Genomic DNA, 22,069 nt, shown 5'->3' with positions numbered 1-22,069 from the left:
CAGCCTGTTGGTTAGTCCACTTCCCTAGAAAAAAAACAAAGCAAATAGCTAAATGATTGGTCAGTTACAGAAGGTCTACGGTATTCTTTATACTCCCCAAAAATATACTCCACAAGGCAGAGTAATACTGTCGCGTGTGCAGACAGAAAGGAGTACAGATTAACAGAAACGACTGCTACTGCCATTGTGCAATGATGGTTGAAAACAGTGCAGTCAATAGACATAAGTGCTGACTAATTCACAAAAAAGGTGTTACAAGTCAGATAGCTTCAATGGGAACATAAGGATTTTTTCCCAAGTGAACCATTTTCGTTCCAAGAGATACCGGCAACACACTGCACATCAGGCAACTAGCAAGAAACTTCAGACATTTACAGCTGGGATATATGAGTTCAAACAAGTTCACATTGTTCTACCGAAGAACAGACTCTGTATGCCACGCTGACATGTTTCATCCGTAGTGCAAAAGCGGGGCAACCCAATGTCAGACTCATTTCATCCTGCTGCTTTGTTGCACGAACTCATCATCTTTCATGTACTTCTCCTGCACTTCTGCTGTTGTAGCCGCGTGTCAAGGAAAAAGGCAAAGGGAATCTGGAAGGACGTGGGACTGATAATGAAGCACTAAGGTGCATTTCATGGCCAAATACAACAGCAGTAAAGTTCTGTTTGGTATGGGGCTCTTCAAAAGCACTTTTTTTTATTTTTATTTTTAAATTTTAGATGTAACAGTTGGGCTGGAAGCATATTTTTAAGACATAACAGCAAATACCTACTGGAAGTAAAGATTCCTACAACTAAGTAAATTTGACAACACAATATAACAACAGTAAGTTGATGATAAATTAAACTAGTTGGCCGGAATGTCATGTGTTTTGACTTGCGATCTAGTCACCACATGCTTGCCACAACATTTGATGGCGTGCAGTGACATGATCTGCAAGGAAGGTCAAATGATGTTCCCTACAGTCAGTATTTAATGCCTGCGCATGCAAGAGAGAGGTGGTTTAATAATGCGCTTCTAGATCATTGGAGGTAGCACAGAAGTTGAGACTTGTTTGAGAAAATTATAACGGAGCAAGTAAAGGATATCTGTAGTAATCCCAATCAAGAGGTGCTGCCGCAATTTTGCTGAACTCAACCGCACTACTGTCAATAGAAGAAAATATATAACCATTGCTCTTGTCAATCAACTTCACAAGATTGCCGACACTTTCCTTGTCCTAAGAGGCCAAAAAGTTTGTAAGAACTACGACAACAAAGAACTGGATTGAAATAACCAAGTCATTAAAATACAAACCTGGATGTCCAAAGTTGTAAAATTGACTAAACTAAATTCGTCGATCACATCACAGAGCTCTTTAGTAAGTTTCCTGTAAGCAGGTTCACCCAAAAAGGTTATGAATGAGACAATGTAAGAGTTCCATATTGAAATCAGATAATACAATCTTAGCATAAGACCACCAACACTTGCATATTTTGCTTTGAATTGTTTAGTTGTTGGACAAACTCAAGTTCATGTCTGTGGACAAGCACAACAGTCGCTGATTTGCAATGAATGATTTACTATCAACCTAGATACGTAGAAACACTACACATATCTTCAACCCATTTTTAGATTTCCACCTTTGATTCAGAGCTTAAATAAATCTTAGTAAATCTCCGCTGAACAGAGTGACTGCGAGAATTTTTATGAAGGTACGTTAGACAGCAGCTGAAATTGATTTCGCAAGGGAAAAAGAACTAGTGAACAGATATAACATTTATTTCAGTATTTGATCAATGGAATTGGACATGTCTCCTTAATTCACATCAACTTTTCTAAGTTAAACTTTCAATAGACGCAACATGGAGTGTATGTACTCCTTGCTAGTGCAGCAAAATTAGGTGTTAGCTGTGTTCAGAAATTCACCTATATTTGGCAGAACGAGGATCTTGCTCAAGATGGTATTGCAGATAAGAAAGATCTTGGACGTCAGTGTAGAAGTCAAGGTTGAATGCTGCCAATCAAGAAGATGAATAACAAAATAAGTACTACAGAAAATACATTTAATCAATTAAAAGCTGGTGTGAACATCTATTGCATGAGCAGTATCTTCGTAAGATTGGAAGATGGAAGCCATGATACCTAAATTTCCATAGTTCTCAATGAGGTCAATCTTTGACAAGACATTGATGTGTGGCAATTCGAAGTGTAGCATCGTTGACAGTGAAAGAAGCAAGGCACTCACATACTTCCCAGGATCGCAGCACAAATGGGCATCAACAAGATGCACAGCAGTCAGCTGCAGGAAACCAAAAAGAAGATTGAAGAATCTAATTCATTAGCATGATAAGGTATTCTGAATAGGACCGAGAACAAGTGCATACCCTCAAGTTTAGCTTTTTGATGAGTTTATTAATAACACTTCTTGCATTTGAGTGAACGAAGAAAAGTTCCACTTGGCCAGGAAAATCAAATAACAGATAGTGATCTGCAAAAATGATCAGGTTTCCGAGTACATAAGGAAAATATAGTGCAATTTAGGCATTATGAGTGTTTAGCTAGTTCAATGCACCCTTACTATAACTTCGAACATTAACAAATAGCTCAATAAACAGCAGCATTACTTTGGGATATGACAATTCTTATGGAAAGGAGAGTCCTCATATAGAAAAGAGCAGGCCAATTGAGATTAGCTAACTATAATTTTTTCCATCTAAGTGCTCTTCCCTTATGGGATATGACAATTCCTATGGATCTTAGAGCTGAAGATATAACTTAATCAGAGCAGATAGCTATTCCGTACTCACCTTCAATAAGAGGCTTCAATCTTTCCTCAAGCCAGTCAATATTCTTATCCAAGTAATCCATGCAATAAACAAGCCCTGACGTACATATATGAACACCATAGCATAAGTAACCATATTATTACAAGAAAACCGGTAGGCTTGATACCTGAACAAAAAAGTAGGAGCGCTAGGGGCAACCTCCATTAGGGCCAAGTGAGTGCTCATCCATGACATCGCTCAGTTTTACGAGGTCCTCGATGTTGATGGCACAATCATATCTAGTTAGCAGTGTCAAGGACACATTTCAAGTGTAACTGAAGAACACTGAGGCAACAAATGACAGTAGTAAATGGGGAAGGTCCATTTGGGGGCTCAAGGATACGGCAGTACATCATTCGCAGGGTCGAGATTGACAACCGCAACTTTCCTGCAACCCCAACAAGCAAGCGTGTGAACAAGGTACTCCACGCGACCAAGTTATCAACCTAGCCTCACTGTCGCAAACTTTACCCCAATCACAAGTCAAAACAAAGCCCAGATGCTTAATCCAAACTGTACGCACAGCTTCTATGAAGAAGACCAGCAATCCTACATTCCTGCTACTACTCAACACCGGTATCCGAGTTCAGCATAAGAGGGGAATAATATTGATTTCCATTGTTACTACTAAGTGAATCACACGCATTCCAGGCAGTAATAAACCACACTGAACAGAAGACAAGGCCAAGCACATCCCACTTCGCTGGAAGCAGCGATCAAGAACAGAGCAGCTCGTGGCGGAGCAAGCGCATGTGAAGGGCTAGGTGGCGTACCTGCCGATGAGGGAGAGAAACTGGGACATGCCGTTGCAGTAGGTGGTCTTGCCGGAGCCCGCCGGCCCGATCACCACCTGCCCGAACACCATCTCCAACTCCTCCTCGCTCCTCTTCTCCGACTCCCCCCTCTTGGTACCTACCTACCCGCGGGTTCCGGCGGGGCAGGGTAGGGTTTCCGCCGAAGATGACCTTGGCGGCAGCGACGGCGAGGCGAAGCAGAGACTAGAGACTTCTAGAAGGAATCACAAGGCCGAGAGACAAACGCGTCGATTTGGCCCATCAAGGACTCGGCTTGCTTAAGTAGGTTGGCCCACGATACACGGCCCAGTAAAACAGCTTCAGCTTATGGGCCGGCTTGACCCTGGCTGCTGCTCGTCCGGGGAACGCATGCGCCGCCTTGTCCCGCCGCTCGCCGTCCACCCGCCGCCATGCCTCCCGGCGCAGTCCGCGCCTCTGGCCGCCGGCGCGGCCGGAATCACCGTCCCGGAGGTGCTGCCCCTCCTGGAGCGGGCCATCTCCGCAGGCGACGTGCTCCGCCTCGGGCGCGCCGCGCACGCGGTCCTCGTCAAGACGGCGCTCACCAGCCACACGCTCCTCTCCAACCGTCTCGTCGCGCTCTACTCCCTGCTCCCGTGCCCGTCCGCCGCCATCGCCGCCTTCGACGACCTTCCGCACAAGAATCCCCACTCCTACAACACGCTTCTCGCCGCCCTCACCCGAGGCCCCGACACCCTCCCTGACGCCCTCCACCTCTTCGACGCAATGCCGACCGACTTACGCAATGTTGTCTCCTACAACACCGTTATCTCGTCCCTAGCGCACCATGGCCAGCAGAAGGAGGCGCTCCGCGTGTCCGCTCGGATGACCAGGGACAGGTTCCTGGGGCCAGGGTTGGCCGTCGACCGTTTTACGGTTGTCAGCGTCGCGACTGCATGCGCGGGCCTTGGAGCTGCGAGACCGCTGCGAGAAATGCACGGCATGGTGGTGGTGTCGGGGATGGAGTTGACCGTCATCATGGCCAATGCCATGGTGAACGCCTACAGCAAGGCCGGGAGGGTGGAGGATGCGAGGCGGCTATTCGATCAGGTCAGCGTCCGGGACACTGTCTCTTGGACGTCGATGATTGCTGGGTACTGCCAAGCAAAGAGACTCGATGAGGCAGTTCAGGTGTTTGATATGACGCCAGAGAAAGATAGGATTGCATGGACAGCACTAATATCTGGGCATGAGCAGAATGGGGATGAGGAGGCTGCTCTTGAGCTTTTCAAACACATGTTAGCTGAGGGGGTGGCACCAACGCCTTTCGCCTTGGTATCAGCTTTGGGCGCGTGTGCCAAGCTTGGGCTTATCACACGGGGGAAGGAATTGCATTGCTTCATCTTGCGCCGGAGCATTGGTTCAGACCCTTTCAACATTTTCATCCACAATGCACTCATTGACATGTACTGCAAGTGTGGTGACATGGCAGAAGCCATGGAAGTGTTTGATCGGATGCCTGAGAGGGACTTCATATCTTGGAACTCCATGGTCACAGGTTTCTCGCAGAATGGCCAGGGAAAGCAGTCACTCACCGTATTTGAGAGGATGCTGGTAGCTGGAGTTGGGCCAACCCATGTCACTTTTCTTGCTGTTCTCACCGCTTGCAGCCATTCTGGTCTAGTATCTGATGGACGCCTCATTCTTGAATCAATGGAGGACCATGGTGTTGAACCAAGGGCTGAACACTATGCTGCCTTCATAGATGCTCTTGGTCGGAATCACCAGCTGGAAGAAGCAAGTGAGTTCATCAAAGATTTGTCATCCAGGATTGGTCCTGGTACAGCTGGATCATGGGGAGCTCTCCTAGGTGCATGCCGTATTCATGGAAATATCGAGCTTGCAGAGGAAGTGGCAGAGTTCCTCTTCCAGTTAGAGCCTAGGAACAGTGGTCGGTATGTCATGTTGTCAAACATCTATGCAGCAGCAGGACAGTGGGATGATGCACGTCGAGTCAGGGGACTCATGAAGGAGAAAGGCTTTAGGAAGGCTCAGGCTTACAGCTGGATTGAAGTGCGGAGTGCAAAGTATGTATTCGTTGCTGCTGACATCTCTCATCATGAGGCAGACGAGATATATGAGATGTTGGGCAAGCTTCTCGATCATATGTGCGTAGCAGGGGATCCTACCGAACACCAGCTTGATTTGTGTTGAGAGAAACCACCCATGTATAAAAGCGTTGCTCTGGTATTGCCGGGACAATCACTCTGGTATAAGCCATGCTAGGCGAGGTCCACTGCTTCACCTTCAGCATCCTCTTGTTCCTTGTCATGCAAAGTGCTGACCTTGTGAGGCAGGATGGCTGCAAAGGAGCTTTAGGGCCCAGGACTTTGGTTCCTGTGCAGTTTTTAAATCTTCAATTTGATAGCTCAAGTGCTTAACGAGATTTACATAGAGAATCAACTTAAGTGGATTCGAGGTTCCAGGCTTTGGGTCACTGCGTATTCTGTCAGGCTTCAACCACATCAGAATCTGCAAGAGTTTGATCCAATTTAGTTTGAATTATTTGAGTTAACTTCAGAATCAAATATTCCTTTGCATGTCAGCTGATCTCTTTATTATGAACAAATAGCATTGACTGATTCTATGTTAGGAAAGTAGAGAGAGATTCCGAGTTGGATTAATTTGTAACTACAGGTACATTTTCGACAACTGATCACATTATTGTCCAGATCAAGGAAAAGGTTGTGGACTATTGAGTGTCCAGATCTATGTGAAAGGCTAATTGAATTATACGCAACAAATAATTCAGTCCAGAGTCCATCTCATTGTGAATTGTCAAGGACCAACACTGGCTCCTTGGAATAACGATGTGCTTTATATTTGACGGTTTTTGCTGGGATGAAAATTTGTGGGCTGTGGTTGAAGAGTTGTATGTTTCAAAGATTTTTGAGGTCGCAAATTCAGACCCCCAACCCCCTTTTATATTAAAGGCCCTTTTTCTGTTGGAGGGCTGGAAGAACTTGAAGAACCTGTGAATGCAAACTTTCCTCTTCCAGATGGCGGCTTTCAAAGCTATGACTGTCTATGAGCAATGTTTTTTTTGTCTGAAGACCGAAGTTAGGAGGACATAAGTTGCCCTAGTTCAGGCACGGCGCATCGACGTGTGTTGTTAGGTGTTTCGTCTCAGTAACAAAATGATTCGCAGAAAAAAAAAACTCGGTAAAATTGGAGCGAGCGGCTGAATGTGACTGCAAGTTCTCATCCAATTGAATGATGGATATGATCCAAAAGGCACTTGCGCTACTTGCAGTAGATGAATGCAGTTGGATAAGAAAGTGCCTTGATGAACAAATCGAGTGGGTGGCTGATATTGGACAACACTGTGTTGACTGTTGACAGAAGCATGCATCCACATGCAAGTTGAGGACTGGAGGTAATCTTCTCTGCACCATCCAGATAGCCAGATTATCATCATTGTACAAAGCACAGAGATAATTTCCTGACACAAGAAAACATATGCGCATATAGCAGCACCGCGTTCCAGATGAAAAGCGAAGACGAAAAGGAAAAAGGCAACAATGGAGACGGGAGCAGAGCAATCGTCACAGGTGATGTAGAAATGCAGCAACAACCCATGAACACGAGGGGGAAATGCAGGCCTGGGGGCGTGGCCAATCGCCTCGGCTGAGCTTGCTCCCATTCACTCCCCACCACCTCCATCACCATTCATCCGTTCACCCGGGCAGGCGGCACTGCGGCCCTCCTCGGCTGGTGCCGCGCGTGGCCTGGCACAGAAGCGATCGCGCAAACAAAGCCTCCGAGCCCGGCCAGAAGTGGGCGACCCACCCAGCGCCCGTGGCGACGCAAGACGCACGAATCACGCGGTGCACTTGAACTGCATCCCTCTCCTCTCGCTTCTGTGGTGCAACGCCTGCAGCCAGCAACCATGGCCCCCCGTCACTTCGTGATATCCTTTCCATTGTCCCACGAGACAGTGCACCGGTATCCGCGAGACCATGGGCAGCTGCAGCCTGCAGGCGTATTGCTGAACGAACGGATGGATGGATGAATCCCATGGTGCCGAGCACAATGTGGCCGCCTGCCATTCCTCTGTGTCCGTCAAAAAACGTAGGTGGTTCAACTTTTGAAATTCGAATCCCGGTTTTCCCGGAGGCGAGCTTGGAGGCGATTCCGGATCCGGCGTGGTCCTGGTCTGGTCGCTCGCCGCCGGTCCTGTGGGTTGCTGCAGCCAAGAGCTTCCTCCTTTCCGTCAGGCGATGATAATCTGGAAAGTGCCCAATTGTCCAACAATTGGAAACCGAAATCAGGCCGAAGGGGAAATATTGGATTGATGTTTTTGAGCATTTTTGGAATATCTCTCAAGCTGGCAGACCTCTCTCGTCGGTCTGGGCACGAACTTCCAATCCACGCCAGAGGAAGAGTTATGCTCAAGCGCTCATGGCTGGACGGTTCAGAGCCAGGGAGCTGTCTACCATGGGCGCCGGTGGGGGACGTGGTGGTGTCAACAGAGGTGGCCAGCGACCGGAGAGCCAAGGAGAGAAGGGTCGGGAGGGCAATGTTGCGCCCGGGCCTAGTCCAACTACGCGACACGTGGACAACAAAGCCAAGGAACGAAAGCGCCCTACTGTTACCGCTGTAAAACAAAGGGGCATACGGATGATTGCATAGAGGTTCTCTACAGCAGCATATGCAACAAGAGAGATCACAAGACTTCAAAGTGCCCTATACTCAAGATTTTCAAACTGAATGCTTCGCTATTCGGTTTTAGTGCGAGTAAATTGGGGTTCTTATAGCTACCAGCAACTAGTGGTAAAGGAGTTACGCAGATTCAACACTTAAGACTCTGATCAAAATATCGGGGGAAGTCTCTCGATTGAGGTTGTACAAAATGAGCTACAACGTCTCACCCTTCTTGACTGGAAATGAGAGGCGATATCCCATGGAAATGGAAACTTTCTTGTGGCATTCATGTCTGAGGAAGAGCTTCACAAGATGGTTGACATCAAGTTTTATCTGAAAGCACATGACATCACTTTGGCAATCTCTGAATGGGTGCTATCGGATGATCCCAAGCCATCTTTCAACTGGACAAGGTATGGGTGCACGTCGCTGGGGTCCCAGCTGTACTCCATCATTACATGGGAATATGGGCCATCGGCACAATCCTAGGTGCACCATAAGAAGTGGACATGCAGTGTTTAAGGAGGCGAGGAATTGTCCATCTCCAAGTAGCGATGTTGGATGCAAGTTTGCTTCCTCTCAGATTTGATGTAATCTTCGGCATTGATGGTTATGATATATCTTTCCCCCACGAGCCGTCAAAAAACGTAGGTTGTTCAACTTTTTTGAAATTTGAATCCCGATTTTCCCGGAGGCGACCTTGGAGGCGATTCCGAATCCGGCGTGGTCCTGGTCTGGTCGCTCGCCGGCGGTCCTGTGGGTTGTTGCAGCAAGAGCTTCCTCCTTTCCGTCAGGCGATGATAATCTAGAAAGTGCCCAATTGTCCAACAATTGGAAACCGAAATCAGGCCGAAGGGGAAAGATTGGATTGATGTTTTTGAGCATTTTTGGAATATCTCTCAAGCAGGCAGACCTCTCTCGTCGGTCTGGGCACGAATTTCCAATCCACGCCAGAGGAAGAGTTATGCTCAAGCGCTCATGGCTGGACGGTTCGGAGCCAGGGAGCTGTCTACCATGGGCGCCAGTGGGGGACATGGTGGTGTCAACAGAGGTGGCTAGCGATCGGAGAGCCAAGGAGAGAAGGGTCGGGAGGGCAATGTTGCGCCCGGCGTCCAGAACATTGGCTCCTCGGGCGCAGTCGGCAACTAGGCGACCAGTGCCCAGGAGGGGCGGCCACCAATTTTCTCTTCTTTCAGTGAGGTCAGTTCCTTTGGGGATTCGGCGGCAGTGCAGGACCTGGAGGCATACATAACAGCTCTTTCTCCTTCGGCGCTACTGACTTGAGGCGGCAACTGACGGGTGGAAGTAGATCCTTTGGGCGGGCTTGGTGGGCGTGGCCGTGGCAACTTCAAGGCCGTTCGGCCACCATCGCCGACGAACCAAGAGTCGCAGCCTTTGAAGGAACACGTGGACAACAAAGCCAGGGGAACGAAAGCGCCCTACTCTTACCGCAGTAAAAAAAAAAGGGGGGGCATACTTAACGCCTGTTTGGTAAAGCTCTCAGAGCAGTTTTCGTTGGAATCAGGGGAAGCTCTGTCAAACAGCAACTTTCAGCTTTTAGCTTCCTGAGTGGAATCTATGGGAGTGATTCTTTGAAATGAACTAGAAGTTGAAGAGTTGAAAAAAGCAGCTTCTCCTGATTCACTTCTCGCAGAGAATCACTTTCTTCTATATTTTATTTTAGAGAATTACTAGAGAATCACTTTCAACCACAGAATCACTTCCTCCAGAGAATCACTCTCCGCAGAGAATTTGAATCAGAAAGAGCTCTACCAAATAACCCTTTACTTACTTACTTAGGATGATTACGTAGAGGTTCTCTACTACAGCATATGCGACAAGAGAGATCACAAAGACTTCAAAGTACTCTATACTCAAGATTTTCAAACCGAATGCTTCACTATTTGGTTTTAGTGCGAGTAAATTGGGTTTCTTGTAGCTACCAACAACTAGTGGTAAATGAGTCACAACAGATTCAATACCTAAGACTCTGATCAAAATATCGGGGAAAGTCTCTGGATTGAGGTTGTACAAAATGAGCTACAACGTCTCACCCTTCTTGACTGGAAATGAGAGGCGATATCCCATGGAGATGGAAACTTTCTTGTGGCATTCACGTCTGAGGAAGATCTTCACAAGATGGTTGACATCAAGTTTTATCTGAAAGCACACGACATCACTTTGGCAATCTCTGAATGGGTGCCATCGGATGATCGCCAGCCATCTTTTTAACTGGACAAGGTATGGGTGCACGTTGTCCCAGCTGTACTTCGTTATTACATGGGAATATGGGCCATCGACACAATCCTAGGTGCACCATAAGAAGTGGACATGCCGTATTTAAGGAGGCGGGGAATTGTCTATCTCCAAGTAGCGATGTTGGATGCAAATTTGCTTCTCTCAGATCTGATGTAATATTCGGTATTGATGGTTATGATATATCTTTCCCCCACGAGCCGTCTAATTTTCAGTGGAACTTGATCCGATTCTTCCGTAAGACGGGGAACCGGACCTCGACGAGGATGACTTACTGGAGGAGGAGGACAATCCTAGACAGCAGGACCATTTAATCAAAAAAACCAAAAAACTCAACATCTAACCAGAATGAAAAGCAAACGGCCAATTCGTCTGAGTCAATACAGGTTGACGCTGAGGTCGCATCTAACCCATCTCTAGGCAGTAGCCGGGGTAGAGCACACCTTATTGTCGTCACGCCTTTCAACCCGAAGAAACACATCGGACATGGGAAGTATGGAGCAATGTGGTTTGGGCCGCTTGGGAAGTCTGGAGGACTCGGTGCAGCATGGCAGTCGTGTGCCGATGGTGATGTTTCTCCATGTGCACCGCGAAGTGTCCCTGAACCGGCGTCTTGTGAAGCTCTAACAAAAACATAGCAGGTCTACTCTCGAACAAGAATGACAACCCGAAGTTCGACGGCGCCAGATCTGGGACGGCCGGCGGCCTGCCCCAGGAGCAGGGTGGTTGGGGTTGTGGCCGGTCAGGTGGTCTGCAAAGGCATGCAGCAGGCTGCTTTGGCCACTGCCTGCAAGGGAATTGCATTGGCCATGTCGCAGGGAGGATCTCCAGCTGGTCTGTCCGGCGCTGATTGCCTAAAGGCAGCTGTTGTGGGCGCACAAGCAGCTGGAGAAGATGTGGCGCCAATGGAGCCCCTGGCGCAGCATATTGGGCGCGGTGCCCTGGCTGCAGGCCAGAAGGAGGTGGCCATAGTGAAGTCTGGCATGAAGAAGTGCAGCAGCACTACGTGTAACACCCTGTGTTTAGCATTTAGAATATAGCAAAATTCACTCATGTTTAATTTTTTAATTATTAAACCAATATAAAATAAAGGATATATATATATATATATATGAATATATATACATGTATGTATGTATTCAAATATATTATTTTAACTAAGTATTCCAGAGAGCATCAAATTACTTTAAATTAATCCCTGCAATAAATTGAATCATATGCATTTTGGTTTATAGTTTATGGTTCTTTGAGTAAAGATTTTAATGTCTCTCAAATTCAAATCTAATTCTTAGATTCGACTCAGCAGAAATCCAATCAAATTTGATGCGGTGACCACATGGCATCGCCACTGCGTCAGCGACCAAAGATAGAGAGGGAGCAGTGCGGGGCGAGGGTAGGGGCTTGGGAGACGAGAGGGAGCAGTGCGGAGCACGAGCAGTGGCTAGAGAGACGAGGTGTTATTTAGGGTTTCTAATGGGCTAGAGAGCGCTGATATTGGACCGGCCTGTATATTTGTTTATTTGAATCAAACCTGAAGAATCACTAGGGTATATTGGCCTGGGCTTTGTGATAAAATAGATTTCGTTATTGAGGTGTACTAGGCACCGCCTCATATTTTATGTGACGATGATATATAATAACATCATAAAATAGTAGATATTTGATGATAACAGTAACAGTTCATGATAGACATACCTAACAAAACTGCCTCACTATGGACTCATGATAAAATTTCTTGAATCGTCACCAAATAACCCCTATTTTGTGACATTTTTAGGTTTTATCACGAACACTTTTGTAATAGATAATTGAATTTCTTTTAGTGTGAATCCCGAAGAAAAAAAAATCTAGAAGATTAAAATTCATCTAAAGATAAAGATCTTCATTTGGTACTTTAAAAATGGGTCCTCTTAACAAAAGACAATCTAGTCAAGAGACAATGGTAGGTTAGTCAAAAATGTTGTTTTTGTCATAAGAATGAGACGATTAAGCATCTCTTTTTGTATTGCTATTTTGCACAATCTGCATAGTTTACATTCAAGTAACTTTCAATCTTTACCCACCTAGATGTGTGCCAAATATGTTTAGCAATTGGCTTCGTGGGATTAGTAAAAAATGAAAAGACAAAATTAATTATGGTAGCGATAGCAGCATTTTGTTGGTCGTTGTGGCTATGCAGAAATATTGTGATTTTTAACAAAAGAAAAGTTAACTCTCTTTTGCAGGTTATCTTCTCATGTATGTGTTTGCTCTGTACCTGAGCTGTGTTGCAGCAACAAGAGCATCAATATATGATGGCATTGACATGTACTCTTATGGTACGGACAATAAATGAAATTTGTATTCTGTTTGGATAGCAGTCTAGATTTTGGATTGAAAGCCTTTCATAGACCGCTAGCTGTCCGTATTTCTTTTTAGTTTATGTACTCTTATTTCTTTATATTATTGTGTGCATCCGAGGTTATGCAAAAGTTAAAAATAAACTCTTATGAGTTTATATCACTTTAATATAACGTTAAGGGTCAATAAAACTTTCTTTATTGAAAAATTTCTTCATGTCTATGCCTCTTTACTCCCTTATCATTACGTCTAAAGATGGCCAAATGGACTGTACCTATTGAGCCGGCCCGAGGCCCGGCACTGTAGGCACGATCTGAGCCGAGCTGGGTCGAGTCGATACGGCACGAGGCCATAGGCCGTGTCTAGGCCGAGCGCGCGACACGACACGGCCTGGCTAAGTCGGGCCAGCACAGGCACGTCCGGCGCGGGCCAGCACAGATGGGCACAACCTGGCTCGGCACGTCTGGACCCGGCTATTTTATATTTTCTATATATATTTTTTAATTTTGCAGCTATTTTTATCTATTTTCTGTATTTTTATCTCATTTTACCTATTTTTTTTATATTTTTTAAATTTTGTAGCTATGTTTATTTTTATTTTTTCGGACCGCTTGTGACACCGTGTCCATCGTGCTCACCGGGCCGCAATAATACCCGAACCGGCATGACACGATACATGACGAGCCGTATCGTGAGCCGAGAGCGCGGCACGTAGGTCGGTACGACATGACCTGTTAAACTAACTGAGCCTATCAGATTATGCCTAGTCAGACCTGTGCCGAACCGGATCGATTGGCCCATTTGAACATATTTGAACATCTGTGACTACATCACTCACTCACCAAGGTATTCGTAACCGGCATTGCTGAGTCCAGCAATATGTTCCAAAGGGATGTTCAGCTCGAAGTTGGAACTACACACGAACCTGAGAGTCTTGCGAATCTTGCGATGTTTCATGGAAGGGCATCGATGAACCGAACCCCTGCAGAGGCAGATTAAGAGAGTTTTGAGTGTTTAATCATCAGGTCGAGTTCAATCAACTAAATGCTCAAATCGCAGAGTACTAGAGAGGTCATTCCTCAAAGATTTGTAACTACTGAAAATGTTTGTGTTAGGTTTCAAACGCTAAAGAAATGAATCCCGAGAACCACTTTGGGTTCATATTGCTTCCCACGTTCGCAAATTCATCAACCAAATCTGCATCTGTATGAAGCTAGTCTTGTTTCACATGATTTCAGTTACGAACTTGCCTGAATGTGAAGTTCTGCAGTGTGCTTACTGTTCTGCGTCACCTTTTTCCTACGCATTCCTCAAATGCTGCAACTTACGAGGTTTTTTCCTCGACAGCTACTAAGGCTAACATAGAATTTTCCCATTCGTAACTGCTCACTGTTTCCCGTTGTCTGGAAACAACTTACATTCTGCAAAACACAAAAACATCATCAACCATCACACAGTATCAGCATTTTCAGAATCGCAAAACAAAATAGTACGAGTTCTACGTTGAACATGTACATCACCTTGAGGATGGTTTGCCGCACCCACTCGACATCGTCAGGATTGCAGAAGCAAACAGTACACCTGCACATGAGCATCTGAGCCTGGCCATGTGGACACTAGATTGAACGCAGAACTGCATCATCGGTACGTCACCCTGTGGATGGTGCCAAAGAAGGCCTCCACTGCATGACAGGTGGCCCCTCCTAGCTCTGGGGATTAGGTTGCCTCACGTGTACTGGCATCCCCAGCACCGGCTCCGGTGGTGGACTCGGCCTAATCTTTCGTGGCCTGCCATAAAGAAGCACGGCATGCATGAGACCCCAAAAGGCAAAGCGAAAGCCAAACAAGGGGAAAGGAAGGAGAAAGAATTGAAGGGTGGTGGCCTGGAGCCATTGTGGGGCAGATGCAGAGTGGAGAGATGATTGTGCATTATGGAATGGTGGATCCATATCTTTTTCTGGGAGCACAGGGAAGTGGTTAGGGCTACTTTCTGGAGGATTCGGTGTTCATGATTATACTCGTAAGCGCCATGAAGATAAGCATCTAGTAGGCCATTAGAGAAGTTGCTCGATGTGAGCCTAATTGTGCACTAATCCACTTAAGTTCTAGCCCTAAGATCAAACACATATCAATGCGGAAGCGTGATGACTTACCGGTGCTCGGAGATGCCATTAGTGATGCCTCGGTGTAGATGAGTTGGTGCAGTGCTAACGTGATGCAGAGTTTGATGAAGGCGGTGGCGGTGCAGATGCCGGAGAAGACCACATAGGCGATGGAGCTGCAACGGCGGACTTCACCTTGTTGACATCATCTCCTTAGGATTGGTTAGGGTTAGAAGGTGTGGGGGAGATTAGGCCCAATGTGAGAATATGTGATCGCATGGGCACCGGACTCCCCCCTCCCCTCTGTTTATATGGCGTTGCACAAAGTAGGACCACAACCATAGGTTGATTGTGCTCCCGATTAGAGCACGAGCGTCGGGACGAGGCTCCCCTTTCTCTCGGTCTTCTGTTAGGGTGCTCGTTAGGGAGCCGATATCAATTCCAACACTCAAGGCATTGCTGAAATTACTCTTTTTCTTTCTGTTTTTTTATTTCTCATGAATCCTCACAATGAGATGGGTATGCTTCGTAATAAGAAAGACAGGAGTAGAAGATGTGTTACCACTTGAGCTGCAACTTATTGACACGAGGATTCTATCCAGCAAGTTGTGATGATGATAACGCCTGCAAAGACAAGCGACAAATTTACAAGTTGATTCATGAATTATTTGAAATGATTGATGTATCCCTTGGACGTAGCAATATGCACATAAAATCGAACGACGGGAAGGACAAAAAATTTGGGTCGCTTCTTCTCCAAGCGATGCTCTTGTACTTTGTCACAAGTCCACAGAACTGTGCAGCTTGCTGGCAGCCCTGTGTATAATAATAGCTATGGTCAAGGGGCACAACGAAGCATGGTTTTAGAAGGGTGACGATTGCATGACATGAGTAAGAATGCAATGGTCAGAGGCAAAACGAAAAAGAAAAGAAAAGGGGAGGGGGAAAAATGCAGCAAAGATGCACAGAAGACATAATGAGATTCGGGACATTTTCTGTTCTTTCTTATTTTATTGGTATTTGATAAAACTATAATACTTTCTGACCATATTGCAACTAGCTTAATAGCAAGCTGATCTTCACCAACAAATTAAATATTCTACAGTCAATAAGAACATAAGCCAGGCTACCCAACAGTCAGAGAGATAGCAAGAGTTGATACCAGACCTGCAATAGATTCAGCTGTTCACAAGAGATTACGGGGTGTTGAGACTGCACCTACAACATGGACCCAACAAGAGATCAAGCAGGCACCATTTTTCTAATTAGAAAAACATTGGACCTTACAGACATCACAATTAATAGCTAACCAGATTTTCAAAGCAGGACCTCGTGCCCTAAGGATAAATTACATACACTATGATGATTGCTTCGTTTCAAAATCTATATGGTTACTTTATACTGCACAGTGCACACAAGGGCAGATAGGACGGCATCATGATCCAGCAAATGTCTCCTCAATGTATCATTAGTTCCATCCACGAAAGAAATAAAAGAGGAAAGAAAAGCATAGCACATTTCTTTCCTTATGTTAGCTGCAGCCGCCTCAAAAGCCTCTCAACACTTCTTGACTTGCACGTCTCTCCCACACACACACACACAGAATCACCCCCCCCCCCACCCACACACAGAGAGTGAACCCATGCACATTGCTCCCTATAAGTAGCATTCAGTCACCAGAATCAGGCACTCACTCTCACATTCACCTCTTCGCCCCTGCCGACTTCCATAAACTACAGCAAGTTGCACTGCTAGTATAGTAGCATGGGAGGAGCTACTAACCTACCTCCAGGTTTCCATTTCTTCCCCTCAGATGAAGATCTTGTTGTCCATTTTCTCCATCGCAAAGTCGCCAACCTCCCATGCCGCCCTGACATCATCCCAACAGTACCTCTGCAGCACTGTGATCCATGGGAATTGAATGGTTTGCATTCTCATCCATTTTTCTACTTGTTACGGTTAATATCGTGTACTTATAACAATTCATCTTCCAAGGCAAAGCTCTTCAAGCTGGAAACCAGTGGTACTTCTTCAGCCATGCAACACAAAGTAGGACCTCGCCGAATGGATACTGGAGCCCCATTGGCGCTGATGAAACAGTAACAAGTAGTGGCTGTATCGTTGGCCTAAAGAAGACACTCATCTTCTGCACTGGAGAACCTTTCAAGGGTTTTAAAACTAACTGGATCATGCATGAGTACCACATGCAAGATGGTGGATACAATGTCAGCGGTAGCAGTACCTCAAGTAGCTCAAGCTCCAACAGGAAGTCCCAAAGGAAGAGAGTTCACTCAAGCACGGTGAGTAATATCGCATATCCACTTGCTTCAGTGCAGTCAACAGCCTATATATATAATGACTAACTGGGGTACAAAATCACTCAATGATCCTTGCAGGAGTCTAACAACTGGGTGATATGCCGAGTTTTCGAAAGCTGCGGTTCTCAAGTGAGCTTCCATGATGAGGGTACAGAGCTGTCATGCTTAGATGAGGTGTTTCTGTCGCTAGATGATTACGATGAAGTGAGTTTGCCGAAGAATTAGAACGCTAGTCAGTAGAGCTGACGGTAGGTCCTATGCCTATCAAACCATATAATTACCCGCGATGGTGATATCTACGTAAGTCGTTGCAAGTTGCATTATGTATGATCAGATGGCCTGATAGGCATTGGACCTAATCCAGTCTATCCTAAATCATTACCTTGTACATAATTATCATGCAATGAGTAAAAAGCTTGAGCTTGTGTCTGATAACTGCGACATGTGTAATATGTGTGAACACAAGTCACTTAGCTATCCTCTTTTTGAAACCAACACTTACTAGGCTCCAAAGATCAGCTAATTTTCTCGAGCATTTGGTGGTTTACTTACTTATTTGCTTCGGATCATCACTTGCCACTTGTGCGTTAGGAGACTGATGTAGAAATATGGCCAGAAGATCATGGAGTTGCTTGCTTTCTCCCAAACTTATATTGGCATCTATGTGAAAAATAGAGTTTCACCCCCGAAGAAAAAGGGGACATCGAGATCCTTCTATTCAACGGAGATTAGGAAAAGAGAAGGTGGGTAGGGCATACGCAAGCATATCGCCATCTATGCTGTCAATAAGATAAGCTTTCAAGGTCATATGATTGTACATGCAAGTGCTCACAAGTTAAGCATGAAGGACTGCATGAGGGAAGTAAAACCAGTATCAAATGGGCCCTGCTAAAGTTGCCAAAGCCTGATTGACTGCTCATTGCCTAATGGATGGCTTAGGTCACTAATTGTGGGAGATTCACTACATAGTAAATTAGTAACTTCTATTACACAATTCCTTTTGAAAAATTGAGAAATCTCTGCTCGTACGCGATGAATAAATTCATAGACCTTAGAAACCATTGGACCTTATATACCTTATATATCATATGACAAGTGGGTTTGAACCCGCTATGTTAACCTCACAAGTCACGACAGGTAATTTCAAACTTTTTTTAAGGGGAAATACAGTAAGGGAGGCCCCTACTACGCATTTTATTAAATTAAAAAAATAAAATAAGGGGGGAGGGCGAACAAGGGAACTGTACAGATAATAGGTAAGGGAGAAGGCGTGCAACAGGCAGCCAAAATAAGAAAAGATACACAGCCTAGTTAATCATGCTAAGCCATAATGAAATTGAAGATCTGAGGTTGTGGTTGACAGTATGTAGCTTAAGGTTAACTTCATCCACAAAAGCTTTTCTCCATTATTGTAAAGTAGGCCTAATGTTCTGTAATATTAAGCCATTTCGTTGTTTCCAGATGTGCCAAGCTGCAATAGTGAGATTTTTTTATTTTAGCCTTTTTAAAACTAATATTTTAATAACAAACCGTCGAAACCTAAATTTTGAAGAACTAGCCCTTTTTATCACGCCAAAGTGTCTGACGTGACTCCCCAACATAGTCACATCATATTTATTGGCGTGACCAAAGTGGCCACGCTGACGGAAACCCCGGCGCCTTTACACGTGGGTCAGACGAGGCAACCTGAGTCACGCCAAGCTGGTTGGCGTGACTTGGATGAACAGTATTTTCGTGGATGAACAGTGTTTTCTGCGGTTTCAATTATTCTCCTTCCTCTTTCTCTATTTGAGCAGTGGGGTTGCCGTACTCTAAAATTTATGAAATTTTTTTGTATGTCCTATAATTCATGATGAATCCATTTTAAAAGAATTCACCTCAATACCCCATCTAGGTTTCAAAATAAAAAACTCCAAAAATGGTTACTTTTAGAAATTCTAGTAATTTTTAAGGCCTCAAATAAATTTCTAAAAATCTGAGAAAATTCACTAATATTCCTCTCATGTGGCGTAATAGTTTCTAAAATTATTTCCAAACCTAGGTTACTTGGTGAAAAAGTGAGTTCCTTTGCAATGCTCCATTTATATGCATTTTTATCATTTCATACTATTTAGCCTTGTAAACGCCCTCTAAATAATTAGCAATTATGTTCGATTTTCCTCAAAATTTTGCCAATGCTTACTGCAACATGTACGGTCCTATTTGAAAACATGCACATCCAATAGAGTCGTAGAATTTGAATTATTCAATTTCAAATGTTGGTATATGTTACAATTTGTTCTATAACAATAATACTTAGGTGACTTGTGGAGCCAAAAAGAATTGCCATTTGCGGTCTAAATCATACCAAATTTATTTTATGGATAGTTCAGAATATGTTTTTGCCGAACCACACACATGATTTTTAGGAAGACTAATAAACTTTAAATTGCGCATGTTGAAACATGGCTAAGTGCTATGGCTACCCACAGCCTTTGAGACTACAGGGTGAATTAAGCATTTTGAAACGTACATTTAAATTAGGAAATAATTTCCAATTTTGTTGAAAGTAGGAAATTGATAACATTAATGTTCTTAGGTTTATTTAAGCCATGAGATATGTTCATCAAGAATCTATACACAATTTAGGTTACATTGAATGAAACAGTGGTAACCATTATCCATGAGTAGTTTAACTGTGGATTGGAATGAGCCATCCGATGATGATTACACGACAGAGCTTTTAGCATGAAATGACAACACATCTGTCGTGACAAGATTATCCGAATATATTCTGGATGACAAACCAGAAAAGGTCCATAGACTTGATTTTGTACTATTGGGTCAAGAGGTATCCACAAACATTAGGTACTTTAGAAAAAATAAAAGAGTATACATCATTTACAATAATTTTCTATGCAAATATATAGGGAAATGCAATGGAAGCTCAAGTGCCACAACTCCATGTAGATCAATTCAAGCCACACCTTAGAGAAGGAGTTGTATATTTCATAAAGTTTTTCCAAGTGTTCCCAGCTAAGAATAATTATCGAGCAGTTGACCACATATACATGATAAAATTCATGGGTCACACTAAGGTAATTGAATTCCCTGGTGCTTCTCCAACATTCCCCAAGTATGCATATACTCTAGCATCTTTTGATACATTAAGGACCAGAATTGATTACACTAGAGACATGTCAGGTAACTATATATTCATTTATATATTACATCTACCATTCCTAATATACATTTTATCTATTGTAATACCATCATATAACTTTAATAAAATAACATATAATCTAACATTATACAGACACAATAGGATAAGGGGTCTCTATTGAACCTGCTACAACAACTTATGTCAAAGGTATTAAGAAGACAATACGACACCTCTACATTTCATATGGTAGGTATAACTACATAAAATAACTTATTGTAATTTATATACCAATCTTTACTCTTTTTCATTTATTCTTTCTCTTTAGTCTACTTATTTAAAGTTTATTAGTCTTCCTAAAAATCATGTATGTGGTTCGGCTAAAACATATTATGAACTATCCATACAATAAATTTGGTATGGTTTAAACCGCAAATGGCAATTCTTTTTGGCTCCACAAGTCACCTAAGTATTATTGTTATAGAACAAATTGTAACATATACCAACATTCAAAATTGAATAATTCAAATTCTACGACTCTATTGGATGTGCATGTTTGCAAATAGGACATGTACATGTTGCATTAAGCGCTGGCAAAATTTTGAGGAAAATTGAACATAATTGCTAATTATTTAGAGGGTGTTTACAAGGCTAAATAGTATGAAATGATAAAAATGCATATAAATGGAGCATTGCAAAGGAACTCACTTTTTCACCAAGTAACCTAGGGTTAGAAATAATTTTAGAAATTATTAAACCACATGAGAGGAATATTAGTGAATTTTCTCAGATTTTTGGGAATTTATTTGAGGCCTTAAAAATTACTAGAATTTCTAAAATTAACCATTTTTGGAGTTTTTTATTTTGAAACCTAGATGGGGTATTGAGGTGAATCCTCTTAAAATGGATTCATCATGTATTATAGGACATACAAAAAAAAGTTTCATGAATTTTAGAGTACGGTAACCCCACTGCTCAAATAGAGAAAGCGGAAAGAGAATAATTAAAACCGCAGAAAATACTGTTCATCCGAGTCATGAAACCAATTTGGCGTGACTCATCTGCCACGTTGAACCCACGTGTAAAGGCACTAGGGTTTCCGCTAGCGTAGCCACTTTGGTCACACCAATGAATATGACGAGACTACGTTGGAGAGTCACGTCAAACACTTTAGCGTGATAAAAGGGGCTAGTTCCTGAAAATTTAGGTTTCGACGAGATGTTATTAAAATATTAGTTCTAAAAAGGCTAAAATAAAAAAATGTCCAATAGTGAAGACTTCTATGAAGAAAGGCAATTGAAAGTCTATTCTAGCCTTTGTCATCATAGAGAAGAACTCCAAGGAGTGATCCCAGGAGATACCCAGCGAAGTCCAACACCTAACATTGAAAGGACATCCAAAGAAAAGGTGAAAGGCAGTTTCTTCCTCATTGGAGTTGCATAGGACACAATTGTAGTTGTTGCCATCTACTTTGTAGTTTTTCCTTCTGAGTAGATTTCTTGTATTGAGTCTGTCCATGAAAGTAAGCATTTGGATTTTCATATCCAAGAGAAGGGTGTTGGTGGAGTGATTGTACTAAAAGGGATTGTATAAAATTTCTTGGAAGAATAATTTGGTGAACCCCAAATGTGATGCCATATGTCTGTT

General features: G+C 43.8%; 3 protein-coding genes across 3 annotated transcripts; 2 read left to right on the top strand and 1 right to left on the bottom strand.

The window, feature by feature from the left end:
• Positions 1–217: 217 nt before the first annotated feature.
• LOC133921979 (GPN-loop GTPase QQT1) lies at positions 218–3,859 on the bottom strand. Its single transcript, XM_062367114.1, has 10 exons — positions 3,585–3,859; positions 3,155–3,199; positions 2,971–3,050; positions 2,794–2,868; positions 2,371–2,474; positions 2,129–2,285; positions 1,913–2,000; positions 1,301–1,373; positions 1,093–1,223; positions 218–560 (listed from the first exon to the last, which is right to left on the bottom strand). The coding sequence occupies exons 1-10, from the start codon at positions 3,674–3,676 to the stop codon at positions 491–493; spliced, it is 915 nt and encodes a 304-aa protein (XP_062223098.1). The 5' UTR covers positions 3,677–3,859; the 3' UTR covers positions 218–490.
• On the top strand, positions 3,844–6,450 carry LOC133921977 (pentatricopeptide repeat-containing protein At2g13600-like). The gene has a single exon (XM_062367112.1). The coding sequence runs from the start codon at positions 3,933–3,935 to the stop codon at positions 5,775–5,777; it is 1,845 nt and encodes a 614-aa protein (XP_062223096.1). The 5' UTR covers positions 3,844–3,932; the 3' UTR covers positions 5,778–6,450.
• Positions 6,451–16,642: 10,192 nt separating this feature from the next.
• On the top strand, positions 16,643–18,131 carry LOC133920512 (NAC domain-containing protein 104-like). Its single transcript, XM_062365126.1, has 3 exons — positions 16,643–16,889; positions 16,961–17,265; positions 17,362–18,131. The coding sequence occupies exons 1-3, from the start codon at positions 16,730–16,732 to the stop codon at positions 17,506–17,508; spliced, it is 612 nt and encodes a 203-aa protein (XP_062221110.1). The 5' UTR covers positions 16,643–16,729; the 3' UTR covers positions 17,509–18,131.
• The last annotated feature ends 3,938 nt before the right edge of the window (positions 18,132–22,069 follow it).

This window comes from Phragmites australis, chromosome 6, assembly GCF_958298935.1.
Source record: "Phragmites australis chromosome 6, lpPhrAust1.1, whole genome shotgun sequence".
In the NCBI taxonomy this organism is placed as follows: domain Eukaryota; kingdom Viridiplantae; phylum Streptophyta; class Magnoliopsida; order Poales; family Poaceae; genus Phragmites; species Phragmites australis.
The sequence above is the reverse complement of the archived record's forward strand: the minus strand, read 5'-3'. Positions and strand labels throughout refer to the sequence as shown.